This window comes from Ascidiella aspersa, chromosome 8 (assembly GCF_963924565.1).
Source record: "Ascidiella aspersa chromosome 8, kaAscAspe10.2, whole genome shotgun sequence".
Taxonomy (NCBI): Eukaryota; Metazoa; Chordata; class Ascidiacea; order Phlebobranchia; family Ascidiidae; genus Ascidiella; species Ascidiella aspersa.
The window spans coordinates 3,161,548-3,179,021 of NC_139454.1; the positions used below are offsets into that span (position 1 = coordinate 3,161,548).

At 35.0% G+C, this 17,474-nt stretch overlaps 2 protein-coding genes across 2 annotated transcripts; both read left to right on the forward strand.

Moving 5' to 3' along the window:
* Positions 1 to 1,485: 1,485 nt before the first annotated feature.
* LOC146135173 (LIM domain-binding protein 2-like) lies at positions 1,486 to 3,510 on the forward strand. The gene has a single exon (XM_083395219.1). It carries the CDS (start codon positions 1,604 to 1,606, stop codon positions 2,741 to 2,743), a length of 1,140 nt encoding a protein of 379 aa, XP_083251345.1. The 5' UTR covers positions 1,486 to 1,603; the 3' UTR covers positions 2,744 to 3,510.
* A 2,522-nt stretch (positions 3,511 to 6,032) lies between these two features.
* Positions 6,033 to 16,441, forward strand: LOC146135174 (uncharacterized). The gene is made up of 9 exons (XM_083395726.1): positions 6,033 to 6,471; positions 7,437 to 7,744; positions 9,329 to 9,554; positions 9,904 to 10,017; positions 10,372 to 10,533; positions 12,925 to 13,022; positions 13,584 to 13,706; positions 14,542 to 14,671; positions 15,543 to 16,441. The coding sequence occupies exons 3-9, from the start codon at positions 9,432 to 9,434 to the stop codon at positions 15,900 to 15,902; spliced, it is 1,110 nt and encodes a 369-aa protein (XP_083251852.1). The 5' UTR covers positions 6,033 to 6,471; positions 7,437 to 7,744; positions 9,329 to 9,431; the 3' UTR covers positions 15,903 to 16,441.
* Positions 16,442 to 17,474: the final 1,033 nt, after the last annotated feature.

The window sequence follows — 17,474 nt, forward strand, 5'->3', positions numbered from 1 at the left end:
TTTTGGTTAGGGTGCCGGTTAGCGTTTGGGTTTGGGTGAGTCCAGTAATAGTGTTAAACAATATTACTTGACCTACCCACACCCAAACACTAACCGACACCCTAACCCACATATTATGCATTGCTTAATAATCATTTCAACGTTGTGGTAGGATTCTAGACCAGCGCCATTTATTTTAATTGAAACCGGTTTTGTGATTATTAAAAGCTAGAATGGTCAATGTATTTGCAACATTTGTTTAGTTAGCAATAATTAGTTTATTTGCCGAAATAGCAATTTGATTTAAATCTGTTTGCAAGAATGGATAGTACATCCTTTTTCTTACAATCTAAAGATTGTCATTTTTTACGGGTAACACTAATTTACGGAATGATGAATGGTCGGAACGCTCACAGTATTATTATTAAATATAATAACACTTGACCCACCTTCACCCAAACGCTAACCATCACCCTAACCCAAATATTGTGTGTTGGTTTAATAATTGTTTTAACGGGGTAACACTTAAATTAGTGAGCGTTCCGACCATTCATAATTCTGTAAATTAGTGTTACCCTTTTTCACTGGAAATGAATTTTATAATGTTACTTCTAGCGATTCGTGTTTAATTTAGACAGTTTATTTATTTCAAGTCTTAGGTGCTGGTCTTGAATCTTACCATAACGTTGAAACCAATATTAAAGGAACGCACAATATTTGGTTTAGGATGTCGGTTTGTGTTTTACTGTTTGGGTAAGGGTGGGTCAAGTACTATTAATAATATTGCTAAAAATCGCCAAACCGCACCCTAACTCAAATAATGTTCGTTGTGGTAGGATTCTAGACTTGACCCACCCGTACTAATTTGTGTCCTGACCCAAACTATGATAGCAATGTAAATTCCCAGACAAAAATGTTAAAGGTTTCTAGACCAGCGCCGAAAAAAAATGAGGATTGTTTCATTTCAATAAATTGTAGCTCGTTGAATGCCTTTAATTGCAAAAAGTTAAGCCACACATGCGCTTACATTTTTGGTATATTACTTCATACATCAACACATTTATAAATATTAGAAATAATTTTATTGTGGCTGCGGAAAAATTTTAGCATGAACTTATAACCTATAACAGGCCACAATTTCTGCATATACATCTCCCCATGCAATACCAAAAGTTCCCGCTATAGAATTGTTAAGCTTGGAAATGAGAAGATTACGGGCAGACCTTATAGAAGTTTGGAAAATTATGCATGGAAAGTTAAATAAAGAAGATTTTTTTATTCTTAGAAGCAACAAAACACAAGGTCATTCTTTTAAATGCAATATCTAAGTTCCCAATATAGAATTGCCATATGTACTCTCATGTATTTTATTCTATATATATTTGTTTTGCTGTAAACCATTTTTTTAAAGAATAGAAACATTCATTATCAATTTTAGGTTAGGTGTGCAATGATGTTTGTTGATCCTGTGGATATTATTATTTTAAGAAACTCACAACCCGATTAGCTGTTTACAATAATAGAAACACATTTATTGTTAAATTCAATACATAAATCTTATTATATACAGTTTTTAATTATTATTCTTTCAGGTCCAGGTTGAATTTGTTTTTTATGAACTGAGATGCCTATTCGGCCCAACATAAACCCAAACATGGATTTACCGCCTCGGCCGATGCCATTCATGGTGCCGCCGGACTATAGAATTCACCAAATGAACCGAAGACTACAGGAAAGGGTGGAAGAGTGCGACAACCAATGGTGGAACAGCTTTGCCAACGAGTTCTTCGACGACAAAGCCACTTTCACCTTGTCGTTTTTGCTCGAAGATGGTTTTAAACGCTATACAATCGGACGCACACTGATTCCAAGATTCTTCCGAACAATGTTCGACAGCGGCGTCGTTGACATGCATCTGGAGCTGCGTCTCTCGAAGGAGTTTCAAAGTGCTGTTGGGGTTACGCTAGACTGCGAGCACACCACCATGGTAATGCACCATGCCAAGCCCGTGCCCACTAAGGTGTGCTCCGAAGGTCATTTGTGCGTTGACTTTATCGCCGACGAAATGATGCGAATACGATCGTGGCATTTTTCCATCCGCAACCACCTTGAATATATTCCTAAGCAGGCTCCGATGCAAAACCCTGGAATGCTCGAAGACCTGTGTAAGAACACCACAAGACAGGGACTAACCTCACCCATGCTAAACTACCTAAAAATGTGCGTTATTATCGAACCAATGAAAGAACTAATGTCTCGGCAGAAAGCCTGCAACATGGACCCGAGAGACTGCCTAAAAAACTGCCTATTTCAGAAATGGCAACGTATGCTAAATCCACCAGAAACAACCCGACCACCAAAGCGTCCGTCAAGAAAGCGCAAAAATTCGAGCAACACAAACCAGGTAAACTCGGTTCAAGTGCCGAAGAAGAAAGGCTTCGCAACCTCCGATGTAATGATGGTCGGCGAACCAACGTTAATGGGAAGTGAGTTTGGAGAAGACGACGAAAGAATGATAACCAGACTTGAAAACCAATTTGACAACCCCCCTGTAAAGTCAGAAGACCTCGATACTTCAGCAGCGAGTTTTCCGAGCACTTCTTCTCCGCAGCACTCATCCGCACAACAGTGGCAACAACCCACGACCACTGTACCAAGCTCCGTCCAACAGCAGATACAAAATATCAAAAGCGAACCGGCCGAAGGAACAACAAACTCGACCCCACCCCTGTACACAACCCCGCCCCTATCGACCAGTACCTAAAAACTTTTGCATATTTCTACTTTTTGTATCGCAATGGCTCCACAACCATGACTTTGTTGTAAATTAGTGTAAAATGTTGTCTGAGCGGCCTTTTTCGCATGTGGAAATCAATTAAAAATTTGGTTGTTTGATTCTGTTTTTCACAATTCGAAAATTGATTCATATTCATTTCTCTTGCATAAAAATCATGTTTACTACTACTAATCTGGTAAATTAAAGTATTTTATTACATAAATGAATTAGGTATTGCTTCATATATTTTTATTTGTAAATAGTGACATATTCCCCTTAAAAAGCTTACTTTTCCTTTTGCCTGAATCCTTGAGGTAAAAAATGCCAGCAAGCTTTTTGTTTCAATAAATGCATTCTATCTATCTTAGAGAGATATTGGATAATAACCTGTTATTAATTCTTGCAACTACTAATCAAAATTTGTCCCTATTTACAAGAGCTAACTTACTAATTATGTAAGTTTGCATGTACGTTAACAAACTGGTCCGTGATCAACTATTTCTTTCATGCATTTCTATACACAACTAACCAATGTTTATGTATAAATTAATATATAAAGGTTTGCTGTCTTCTCCCGGTAAGCATATCCTTGTGTTTTGTGGAAAAGTGATTTGGCGAATAGTTAACATTAAACAACAACGCAAAAGTACTTGTTTGCGGATTTGTTACCAAATCTTGTTCACAAAATATTGGTGCTTTTCATTTTCTTTTGCCAGTTCTTTCTTGGTGCTTTCGTCCCAAATAAATTGCATAAAATGCAACTGTTTGAGTGGCGGTGTTAATACTGTAAAGTCATTTTGCAGGCCAATTAGAAGTTTTGCATTGAAGATTTCATCTTGAGGATATAAATTAACCTTTCTAAGAGTATTTTGGGATTGGATTTTTTAATTTGCGCTGTATATATTGCATTTCTGTTCGTAGGTTTGTTGTGCAAACCCGATTAAGCACTCATGTAGATTAGGATTATCTCAAAGCGCCCCGAGGCAAAATTTTCCGTCCTTTCAGGCAAATAGTTCTGCTTTTAGTAGATATTAGCTAACTGCATAACAGCAATCATTTGCTTCAGTGTTGAATCTGGCAAATTGAAGGCGTGCTATAAAAATACATTTTAAAGCTTTAAGTCCAATATATTTCGTTGTACACCATTGTTTCTGAGCCTTTTGTAGAGGCGACACAAATACCTGAAGTTTGAGTATAACAGCTAAGCTTTGGCGACCTAATTATTTTCACTGAACTTTTTGTAAGCTTAAAAGTGAACAAAAAACAAACGAGACAATAACTAAAATTCGTTCAAATTAAATTATTTAGCCATGCCTTCGCAATTTTGCTAAAGTTTGGAGAATTTATAACCACTCTTATTAAACCTAGCCATGTGAACAACTGCAGTCGGTAACCCGACATCATACAACGACCCAATTTTGGTTCGTGACCCATAGGTTGAGAAACACTTCTGACACAAAACATGTAAAGTTCGACAATACTGTTATAAAAAAGTTTTCCTACCGGTACTGCAAACGCCTTAAAGTTTTGTAACGCTTGTGCTAAGGAGGGCAACAGGGCATTTTTTCTGTTCCAAACACATTACGTTTGTAGAGTGCATGAATTTACCGACTAAGAGCTATTGTGTTTACAGTAACTTTTATGATGTATTTGCTTATGTCAGAGAATTATTGTCTATGCGAAGCAACGCTACTCGCACCAAAGTGTTAAATGCTAAATGACCTGTTCTGCGATTACCTCTGCAGTCAGCAGTTGGGTTGTCTGTAGCTATTTAAGACCGCTTTCCGCTTGTAAACCAACTTCTTCTTTGTTTAACGTCTTGTGCTGTTCGCAACTTTGACATTTGCAAGTAGCATCTCCTATATGCTAACTTGTCCGCCTTCTATAGTTTCAACAGGTTGTTCGCTTATCAGATAGTACAATCATTAATCACTAGAAGCATTGTGGTTAGCTAACGAGTTATACGCACGCGATCTTCAAGTCAACTTAAAACTATAGAGTCAGGAGTTCAACAACTGAACTCGTGCCCCACACGTCCCCCTTTGAATTAAAACTATGTGCAATGTAAACAAATTAAACTCAATATTTTCCACGCATTCTGCTATTTGCCTCGGTTTTACTTGCCTACTTACGTATGAGTTCGCTCAAGAGCAACAGGTGATTTTACGATTAGTTTTTTCATAACGGCACGTTATAAGGTAACTTTATGCCTTATAACTGAAAATTTTCATAGCCTTTTTAACACAATTTGGATCGTTAGAAATATTTTAAGCCCAAAGGAGCGTTTCGCGTTTTATAGCATGTTGTGCCAGGTCAATACATACAGTAAATAGGCTCTATGAATTTTTGCCAATTTATTTATAAATGCAATGAACTCCTAAGAAATATGCGTTCTTTTTAAAGTGCCTGATCCGCCAAGTCTCCACTTCGCGCCTTTAGCTTTATATTCGCTTGCATCTTGACGCACGAGAGTTCTCTCTTAAATAATGGGTGTTTTATTAGTTGTTTAATGGCGTAAAGTTTTAACAAAATGTTATAACGTCATTTCTGTAAAAAAATGATGCCCCCTTTCCCCAAACTAAAACCCTTAATCGTCTCCTGGCATAAGTGTCTTCAAAACATGTAGATTTGTGGTTAGGGTAAAATGGGTTCCAATGGTTCGGATTCCTGTGTATGTTACTTTATTTGCAGTGTTCGTGTAAAACAAAACGTAAGACTAAGCCGAAACGATGCCAAACCATGTTCCATAAAAAATGTATTTTTTTGCAAATTTAACCTTTCGAAATTTTTTTTTTTAATTTGACCGGTTGGTTTCGTTATGGTTGACTTCATTTCACCTTTCAACTTTTGAATTTTTTATTTACATCGGTAGGTATTGTTCATAGTTGCCATTCTAGATTATTTTAATCTAGATTTAGATGTTTTGATTTGATTCTAGATGTAGGATTATACAATCTAGATGTTAGATGTTTTTTTAGATTATTGTAAAAAAATATTATATAATCTAATTTAGTGACAGATTCGCTATCCAGGTTAAATATTTCAGTAATTTAAAAAGTTTAAAATTTTTGCGAATTGAAAAATAAATAATGAGGTATGAAACCAAAATTTCAGTAACTGGTCATGTTTAGTAAATTTTTTTTTAAAACAGAAAATCTTAGATCTAAAGCTTCTATAGCAAGACTCATTATGCAATTTTATACAGCATTAAGCTTTAAATGTTGATTTTTTTGTCAAAATGTATTGAATATTTTCAAAAATGCGTTTTAGATTTCTCTATAAAAAATCTAGATGTTTCTAGATTAAATTTGTTGTAATTCTAGATGTTTATCGTAAGCAAAAAATGGCAACTATGGTATTGTTGGCATTTTAATTGTTCATATAAAAAACAACTGACGATAATGAATTTAAGCAAATAATAATAATACCTTAAAATCACGGCTTGAGGTGTTTTTTACAATAGCTCGGTATTCGACTATAAGTTGAAATTGTGCCTTCTACTTGTAAATATGCCACTCTCCGGTGCTTTGCCGCTTTATATCCTAACTCCTGTTACTGTTAGCAATTAGTATATATATATTTTTTAAAACATTTTAGCTTTATATCATACAAAATAAAATGGACGAAAAATCTCTTGAAGCCCAAGCAATCCAAGAATTACTGAATGAAGAAAAACGTGGCAAAGAGAGATCAGAAACAATGGGGCCTTCTGGATGGTAAGACTATTTTATTTATTTAATTTACATGTCAGCATATTTTAGGCAGTGCTGTAAACAAGTCATTTTTAAATGACTTGAGTCCCAGTCAAGTCATTTGAAAAATAACTTAAAACCAAGTCAATTTCAAGTAATGTAATTGACATAAAAGTGTAACTATTAAACTATTAAAATTGGTAACATCGTTCGAATGTGAGCAACATAAGTTAACACTTTTTTCCCATCTAAGTTACGTTATCTCAACCTTTTTTTAAATGTAAGTGCGCAATTTATACTAGTTTAGCGGTGCACACAAATTTATTTGAAAAAATATCGACAGTTTACCTGTCATAGAGCTTGTCAAGTAATTCGCAAAAACACCTTAATCCAAGTCCAGCCTTTGTTAAAAATAGCAAGCCCCAGTTCGAACTCTAGATAAGGTTATCTTTATGAGTTGATAAATTACTCGTTCCTGATAGTAAAATTTTGTGTCTATTTACAGTTAGAAAACTCTATAGTTTCTATGTTTTAAAAAAAATCATAAATGTAAACTGTTGTATTTTAGTTACATTATTTCATGCTTTCCTAGTTTGTTTTGTTTTTGTCACTACTTGACTCGATAGCCATTTAAGCCGAATGTTTGTTTTGTAGTGGCTATACCCTTTGAGACACATAACAGGCTTTTCGTAGCAATTAAATAATCTAATTTTTTTAGTGTATAAATATTTAAATTAAAAAATGTTAAATATATTAAAACATTATGGTTGGAGGCTTTAGTTAGATTTAATTAGAATATCAATCCCCATATAGAAGTATAACATTTTTAATGATTTGAATTATTCTTAATTTCATTTTCAACGTTATTTTCAATCGTTTTAATGAGCTTTGGTATTCCTACCATATATTAATGCTTATTTTTGCATATCAAAGTTTGTTCTGTCGTGCATATAACAAAGAGATCTAAAACAAACCATTTTTTGTCATAGGCAGAAAAACCTTGTGCCTGCGACGAACAAAAGATTTCTCCAACGAACAGTTGCCAGTGTCCTTCTTTCACAAAAACGAAAAGAAGCAAACTCTGTTAACCGCAAAAGGCCAGCATCTCCACAAGCATCAAGATCAGATGATAAACAAAGCAATTTCAAGCACAAAATTCAGCCAAAAAAATCACGCTCTGAACAGATGGATTCTGGTCATAGAACATTTTCGAATAAGGAGCACTCTAGCAATTCTAAGGCTACCTTAAGTCCACAACGCACAAGTCGACATCACAGACATCATAAAAAATAACAAGGTGGGAAAATGTGTGTGAAAACTTGTAAGATTCTTTGAGCTAACAACAACAATAAGGCATCAAAAAAAGTTATGCAGACCACATGACAAATTTTCAAAGCAAAAATTTTCAAAGCAAAATTTTCAAATTTTGATGTTACTTTAGGAGTTGAGTATTAAAAGTGCCAAATTTATTGCAATTTAGGTACAACCATTTGAGTGAAAAACTGAAACAGAGGGGGAATATGACTGACAAAAGGGGTACTTCAGCTTCAGTTATCACTTTACTGCTTTCCCTTTAAAAATATTTTTACAGAAGATAATAGCTAGTGCTATATATATTCTTTGAAAGTAGTTTATATATGTATATAAAAGTGTGGAATAGAACTTTAGACACAGTGTTAATCATGTCAAAATTAAGATTTAGAAACAATGTATACAGCCTAATTACAACTATAAAGTTTTTTTTGTTTTGTTTTTAATATTCTGAACCCTTGAACGGTTAAGAATATTTTTGCATTGCTGTTAATTTTGACATTACAAAGACACAGATCACTAAAAAAAGATTGAATCTGTTCAATTTCCCCCGATCTCGCTGGAAGTTGGCCGGCGCTTCGCAAATTGATAGATTGTGTTGGCAGGATGTGAAGTTGGCAGGAAATTGTTAGCGCGCGCATTGTTATCTTTCGCCAGACGGCAGCTAAACTTTGGGCTCTCTAAGCGAGTGTTGGGGTTAATTGCTGGCATTTTGTCTGCACAGATCTATCCAGCTTTAAACACACAGGGTTTAGCTATTTGTATGTAATAATGCCTTAGTTATTTTAGCGGGCAGTTTGCTTGTTTTTCAAAGATGGGTCTGATTTATATAATAGGATACTGAAGATCTTGTGACGTGGTTGAATATCCGTTATTTTGATGTTTCAAGTTTCAACAAAGTACCTTTAGAAGAAAAGTGCAACATTTTTTAAACTTTTTTCATAAATCTCAATTAAATGTTAAAGCCTATCCATCATTCTTTTCTATTTAAGAGAGATTCAAGTTTACTTGAGGAAGATACAGAAAGAAAATATTTTTTGCAATGCCAGTGGAGAATAGGTGACCTTGAGTATTTGCCAATTGTATTATGTACATGCTTCTACAACCCTATAGCATTACAGTAATTGTACAAGGTCTATCATCAATTTCACATGTAGTAAACACAAGTTATTTACATTTAAAAGTGTTTTTAAAAGCCAATTAAACCTCTAGGCACTCTTCTGCCCAGCAATCTATTTATAAACTTCTTTCAGCACGAATTTCATGCAAGTGGGCAACTCAATTTAGTTGGCATATCAGGCCACTTTAAATGTTTAGTCCTGGTATGCGTTAGTATACATCTTTTTTGTCAGAAGTGATTTGTTTGTTTTTGACTAGTGAAAGTATTTTGTTAGGTTGGTCAAGGAATTAGGAATAAGCTAATAAAAAAATAAAGACTCAAGTGCAGATTAGATGTTTTTGGAGTTAAATAACATTAACATTACTTACGTTCAAACATTTTTGAAATTTATAAGGAAAACATTTTGTAAAACTTTAAAAATTGCTTATTCTCACCAATTTTTCTTTCCAGATTGAGTCAAACGTCAACATTTCCCAATTCTTCAAAACTGGATTAATTAAACAAAATGGATTAACTGGATTATCAGAAAAAGTTTTTCTGTGAATGAGGGGCCATGATTCGTGATCGCATGCCCGACCTTATGAGGTTATCACGACGCAACCCCATGAAATATCATGAACCAGAAGTTCACGAAGATGTACCCATGGAACCAGAAATGAAAGTGATTTTACAGAGGGTGCGTTTTATAAAATATTATTTGACCCTCTCCCAATTTAAAAACTAAATTAAAAACTAATAACCATAGATTGCAGATATGGGTCCAATGCTAATCTAAGGCGAAGAATTGCATAAAAATTGCATGGGGATTGGTACCAACATTGAGTTGGACAAAAATCAAAATTAAACTAAAATTATTGCTTTTAAGTTCTAGTGTACATTTAGAATGCCGTACATTGCACTTTCTATATCATAAAAAATAAAAATTCCATTTAGAATTTTTTTTATTGAAGTTATAAAATATTTGGAATGATAACAGAATGCAGGTTGATCAATACCAATATGAAATTGTTTGTCTTAATTTTTAGGCAGAAAAAGCCCAAAAATTTCTGCTTGAGTTGGAGAGAATGCTCAAAGAATTATCTCTCCAACATGAAGAAATAAGGGCAACTGCTATTGTGAATGAGGAACAAAGAAAACAGGTTTGCCAAACTTATAAACGTAAACTGTCGCAATATGAACAACCTAGCTAGGATTGTATGAATCCTCAAGTTATTAAAACAAAATTTACTGTGCAATGTAGTGCAGAATTTTTCATCAAATTTCGCTTTTTTTATTTTTTAAACAATATTTTTAAATAAAAATAATTTTAAGTAATAATGGCAGCCTTTTGGGGGAAAAATGTAACCCAACCACTTAATTTTCCTTTTAGTTGGTTTGGCATCCTAAATTTCCATGGTTCAACTTTTACTTTTATCCCATAAAGCTTAAAAACTTGAAAATTTCTGCTTCTTGAGCCCATTTATTATCGTAAATAAATCCAACTGTGTTGTCAGGTTTCTGCCACAATGAACCGCTTCAGCGCACTAGCGAGAAAAACCAAAACCGTCCTGCAACGAATGGACTTGATGGAACACGAAAAACTGAAATACTACCACATGTTTCAGTCCGAGGATACCGCTACGGTTCGCTGGAGCCAAAGGGATTCGAATGTTGAGGTAAGAAGATCTTTAAATTAAACTACCATATTTTTTACTTTAGTGTTCTCTTTAGTGCTACAAATTTAATTCAATTCACAAAAATGTCACCTTTTTTCATTGTTTGGTCATTTCTACAAAAATATGGGGAAATCCATAAAACAAAAACTAGAAGTGTTTTTATGTACCTTTTTTATGGATTTATGGATTACAATGATATGTTTTTTTTATAACACTTAACTAGGCTTTGGATTTAAATCATAACTTTATATGGTGTTGCGGAAGAAACAGCACATCCAACAGTGCAGTCCCACCTTAAAAATATGTGAAACACTTCCTAGCTCAGGCAAAAAAATATACTGTTTTGCTTTAAGGGATTCAAGTGTATATGTGTTTAGGTTTTTAAATATGATCTTCATATTAATTTGCTAAGTTTTTCTTTTAACTCAAGTGAGAGGTGACAGAAATGCACCAAATACAAAGTACCGTTTGTTTTTGTTAGTAACTCTTCAAACCGGTCTTTACAATGAATTACCAAAGTTTTGATTTGAACCAAAGTACTGCTAATTAGTGAATCAAAAAATACAAAACACAGTCCCACGGTTTAAAAGTTGTGTAGCTGTTTTAAAACTAGCCTCCTATAGAAATTGTTTTTGCCTGTTTTTTAAACCCGCCCCAACAGTACAATTCCACCATTTGCAATATGTACGGACATTTTAAAAACGAACCTCAAGTAGTTATTATTTTTTTCCAAATTTCTAACTCGTAATATTTCAAGGCAAAGGGAAAGTCGGGCAGACGAGTTTTGGGCCAGAGGCAGGTGAAATTGAATTTTGTGCTTGCCGTGAAACTTGTGTGTGTTTGATTTCTGTGAATGTGCTCATTTTTGTGCATGTGGTGATTTTTTGACGGAAAAAATGTGTGAGACATCACATGATTTTTAAGGGAATCATGCTCTAGACCAGGGGTGGGCAACCTTTTTAACACAAGGGCCAGTTTGGAACTGTAATGCTTACAGGAGGGCCGCACATCAAATAAACACTAATTCATATTTTCAGCTTTTACTAGAAAAACTAATGAGCTACTAGGCTGCAACTACGGCAGTTTTGCCAGTGCTGGTGGATTCAAAAATATTTTCCTACAATTCCAATGGCTTTTCTCGTACGGATCGGCTCAGTACAATTTAATTAATACCCTTAATTCAAAACCAGCTGTTAAACATAATATCTCATTCAATATGACAAAAGTCTATTACACCTTGAACGTACCAGACAAGTGTAATTGTTGCAAAAAAATTCAAGGTGAAGGGCCGCACAAAAAATGGAAAAGAGCGGCATGCGGCCTGCGGGCCGCACATTGCCCACCCCTGCTCTAGACCATTTTTGCATGTTGGTAAAATAAAACATAAATTTTTTTTTTCTCTTATTTTAAATAAATAATCACAGTTTATACTTTATTAGCCAATTTTCCAATTTTTATATTTTAATGAGAAACAAAAGTACAATTTTTCTTTACAATGATTGATGTATGGTGTCTGTGTGTAAAATTAACATGACACTGTTGGCTAATGCATGTGTGTGCCATAACCCTACACAAACATAAGAAATATGATTGTAACCCTATATGTATCTTTTTAAAATCGTACTAGTCATCAATGATACAAACAAATAGTACACTAAAAAAGTTACAGAAATCAGTGGGATTTGTACACAATAAGTTAAATAAATAGATCTTATAGTTAAAAAAATAACACTAACATAAACAAAAACTAGCTGTGGTGAGACTCAAACCCACAGCCTCTGCTAAACTTGGACTACCGTTCTAGCAATTGAGCTACACAAGCCTGAAATGAAGCAAGCATAAATTAATCAAAACCATTTCCTCTATAAGGCAGCCCTGCCTTAATTGTACAGCAAACCCTATTATATGCTAATTGGTTTTAGTAAATACTTATTTAAATTACCCCTATCAGTGGAGTTTACTAACAACTGATTCAAAATTCATTAACAAAAAAATAAACTGTTAAACATCAGCAACACAATATTCACTAAAATGATTTATACCAAAATTGTGACTTAATCTTTCTTTTTAAATTTTTTTTAAATTTGTTATACCAAGATTTTCAAATCGGGCCCTTGAAGCAGTCTTCATGGGCCCAATAATATTTTAATTATTTGTCAACTAAACCAAATTTAATGTTTTTTAATATTATTTCCAAAACCTTTGTGACATTCTGTGACTTAATTTTCTGAAACGCGATTAGGGGCGGTCAATTTTTTTTATATATTGATTTAACGACGATCAAAAATGGCTGTGAACCCATGAAATGAGGCCACCATTCATGAAAGTTGGGGACCACTGCTTTAGAGTGATAAAGACCGCTTCTTTTAATTTATTTGTGTTTCTTTGCAGTTGTCTTGGAGACGACCTTCACTGACCTCCCTTCTATCAGTTTCCTTACCGGCACAAATCCGCATCAAGCTCACTTTGCACGGAGTCCTATCATACAGGTCTGTACTAATTTACTTTTTTCAAGTTCTACCAGTTTATGGAGAGCATAGCCTAGTCCCCGTCCCTGATGAGTAATGTGCGATTCGTTTAGGAAACAATGTACTACTTTCCACTAACTGATTTTCACATTTTTACCACAAAAGCCATTAATGAATACAATAGTAAAGCAACTCGAAAAGTTTACTGTTTTAATATTTCCGGACATAGACATGTCCAATAATATGGAATCGTGGCCCACACCCAATGCCAAGTGTTAGTACTGTTACGTAGCTACGTTCCCTCGTGCTAAAGCAAATTTTAGCCCAACAAATAAGACAAGATTACGTTTGTAGGTTTTAATTTCACCGATTTTGTGTATTTCAATAATTTGACTAGCGCAGTCTCAAACTTTGTTTTTGCGACAAATTAGCAAAAGTTTGTGGAACGCACTAAGTGATAGGAATTTATCTAATTTTTAGATTTTTTTTTTAATTTTTTTTGATTTTTTTGAAAGATAATCCAATTTTTCCGGTGTTTTAGCAGGCCTTCTTAATTGACACGTTTCTCCGTTCGTTTCCCAGGTTAACCGAGTTGGTGAAGGACTACTACAGCGTCCAGAAACGCCACAATGAGATCACGCGACTCAACATCGAGCGACAGATGTCAATCATCGGGAGGAACGTTAACAGACAGGAGCTGGACAGGTGATTCCCCGGTAGTGAGAACAAGAAATATATCGATTCATTTTTTTGGTTTCAGTTCATTAAAATGACAAAAACGCCATTTAATTTGAGGACATTTTTTTTCTCGCTAAATTCACAAAATACGTGAAAGTTTGGTCGTTCGCAAAAGACGTGAAAGTACTGTGGTTTTATTTTAAACAATATATTTATTTATTTATTTACCTTAAGGTTAAACTATTCCAATTTTATGTGCCGTTGGAAACCGAACTAATAAAGAAAATTTTTACTGATATGCTTAATGTCGATACTACAGTCTTTATTCGTGTGCAGGAATTTATTAACACCAAAAAAGTGGATTTATATCTTAATTCGAATGAATGTAAATATGTTATAATAACAGAAACAGCATCAGTGTAAGTCTCCATTGACAAGTAGCTAACTAACCATTTGACAAAGTAACTAACTAACTCCATTTGACAAAGTAACTAACTAACTCCATTGACAAGTAACTAACTTGTCGAGCTTCTACTGCAACAAGGTAATAACACCAACGACAACTAGATACTATGTGCTCAGTGAGCTTTGCCGCAAGTAATAGAATGCTTCGTTATAGTTACTCATATAATACCAAGAGGATGCAACTGCTATGTCAAGGCACTATGTCGCAAGTGATAGAATGCCCACATAATTATATTAAACATGTGTAACTTAACGACTGAAATGTGCAGACTTAACACAGTAAATTCGAATTTTAGATTCTAAACCCAGCTCAAATTTCAACTCTAAATTCCTACAAACCCTCACTGTAACCGACCCTTTACCCAAAATATCCCCTAACCCCCTAATGTTACTCCAGGGCCGTGGATGAGGGTGAGAGCGTGCCACTTCTTCACGGGAACATCGTGGACGACACACAAATAAGCAAGGAAATGCGAGCAAAGCTTAAAGAGGTCGCCTTCTTCGAGAGCGAAATACTCGCCATGGAGGTAACGTTAGAAAACTTATTATTTTTACCCAAAATTGTTTCGCCAAACGTTTTGTAATAACCTCCTATGCTCCCAACAAAACAAAATCACACTACAAAAATTATTCTAATGTTCCTTTAACAAAAACTTTTGTTATTTGTCAACAGAAAAGCATCTCCCAACTGTACGATTTTTGACCAACCTTTCAAACCACAAAATTATTTCGTTAAACGATTTTAAAAACACCTCGCATGCTTCCGACAAAACAATTTCGCGCCCAGTGCAGCTGTAGTGTAAGCGGGCATTAACGGTAAACAAATCTTACAAAATTGTTTCGTTAAACTGTTTTAAACACCTCCTATGCTTCCGAAAAAAACAGTATCACGCTACAAAAAACTCTTTCGATGTCCCTTTAACAAATTCTCTTTATATTCTTTAAAAGAAAAGCATCTCGCAACTGTACGATTTTTGACCAAGTTTTAAACCTCAAACTGTAAACGGTATTGAAAGCATCTCGTATGTCCCCGACAAAACCAATATCACGCTACAGAAAATATTCCTTTTAAGGCCCGTTTACACTACAGCTGCACTGAGCTGAGCAAAGCGTAATTTGCATTTAAATTCTATTGTGGCGAGAGTTTCACGCATTGCTAAACTCAAGCCACGTGCAGCTGAAAAAATATGCTTTGGGGCGATTTGGACGCCCAGCTCGGCTCAGCGCAGCTGTAGTGCAATTTCACGCCCAGCGCAGCTCAGTGCAGCTGTAGTGTAAACGGGCCTGAACGGTAAACAAATCTCCCAAAATTGTTTCGTTAAACTGTTTTAAACACCTCCTATGCTTAAATAGAAAAAAACAGCATCACTCTACAGAAAACTCTTTTTTTCTCTACAGAAAAGCATCTCGCAGCTGCACGACGCCTTCATCACAATGTCGACCTTAGTCCACGAGCAAGGCGCTCTAGTAGACCGCATAGCTCACCACATAACGCTGTCGTCAGACTACGTAGAACAAAGCAACCAACAGCTAAAAAAAGCCACCAAAATCCAGCACAAATACCGTAAGAAGAAATGCTGCATTGCCATCCTAATCGTTGCCGCGCTAATAGCCATCGCAGTCATTGTCGTGCTCGCCATCAAGCGGAAGCACGCGCACAAGGCAGTCCACCACCCGAGGTCGCCGCCGGCACACCCGAGGCTGAGACGATCTGATGACGAAGCTTGGTGGTTGTTTGTCGACGTTTTGGAGATATGAGTTTGTTCGCTTACGTTCTACCTAAGTGCCTTTCATGCGGTTTTTTATTTGACGTCAAAAAGACCCGTTTAAACTTATGGGCACAATTTAAGGGCGTATCTTTATGAAACCTAAAACCATTGGCAGCAGGTTACTGCTTGTCGAATCTTTTGTTTCATTAGTACTTAAACTTTGCGTTTTTTGTTTACGGGCACAAACCAGAACGTATTTTTTTAGCAAAAGTGCCATGCCGAAAGCAAAATTGCCTCTTTTTTAATAGGCCTTCTATATATGTTTTTAAAATTTTTGTTTTTTATGTTTTTAGTGCTATTTTATTGCCCTGAGGAAAACGTTTTTAGCGCGTATTTTGTCCTAACTTGGCTAATTTACTTAATCTGGCAACCTTTTGTAAAATCTAGTGTCCACTTTTTATTTGCTGGATCAGTTTGAGCAACCTACTATTATGCTTAAGACGTTTTTTTATCCTGATTCTCCTTATGAACTAGCCCTTTAATTCAATATCATTGCCTAATTTTTATTAGAGGGGTTTTGTTGCAAATTCTTGAACCGAACTATGTTTTTTGTTTTGTTTTATTTGTTGATTGGCAATTGTGACGTGAAAAGACAAAAAAGTGCAATTTCCGAAATAAAATTCGATGTCTACGAACTTCAGTTCTGTGTAACTTTGAACCAACAAACAGCGTTAAAAGTTTTGAGTATTTAATGTGGAATAAAAACAGTCTGATATAAAGCTTTGCTTAAAGTAAACCAGGACTGGACAGTATACAGGAAAAACGTATGTCTTGAAAAACGAAACGCAGTTATAAGTTATATACGCGTAGTTATGAAGATTAGCAACATAAGCATTAAACTGGCTTAAAAAAAATTGTATCCGCTACCCTTCCAAAATAAAATTTATTGAGGTTTGTTTGGAATCCTACAGACTTCCCAAATACCTTTCTAACCGTGTTGCGTTGTTCTTCCGGTTGGTTTTGGCAAAAATTAATATTTTCACGCGCCAAATTTCGCCGCAGCTATCACAACTAAAGCTTTTAACGTAGGCAAAGGGAATAAAGTCCAAATTTGTAATGTATAAGTTACGCTCTTCTGAATATCAGAATTTAACACTAAACGCATTGATCTCTTTTCTCTTAACTTCTTTTGCCTTTCAAATATACACTATGGTAGTAAAATCTACAAATCTGAAATCGCCAAGCAAACTTAAATGTGTAGCAATACACAAGAAGATTTACTAATCAAACAAATTTAGGCATAGCTCATTATTTCATATTAACAGGATAACGAAACTTAAAAATTGAAACTCACTGATGCCATTTCTTTTCCAGATTCCATTTTCATTGGAAATAATTTTAGTTTATTTCCAGCGTTGCAATAACTGGACTCAAGAAATTTCCATACGACTTTGACAGTTGTTTAACAACCTTACTGGACACTGTTTTGTCTTCAACTGATCGCAAACTACTCAATTATTTTTTGTTCGCCGCGCTTTAAATTAACGCTGGTATCCCACCTTTTATTTTATTTTTTAAGGCATGCTTGAAAAAATGAAATAGGGCCAATATCGTTTATTGA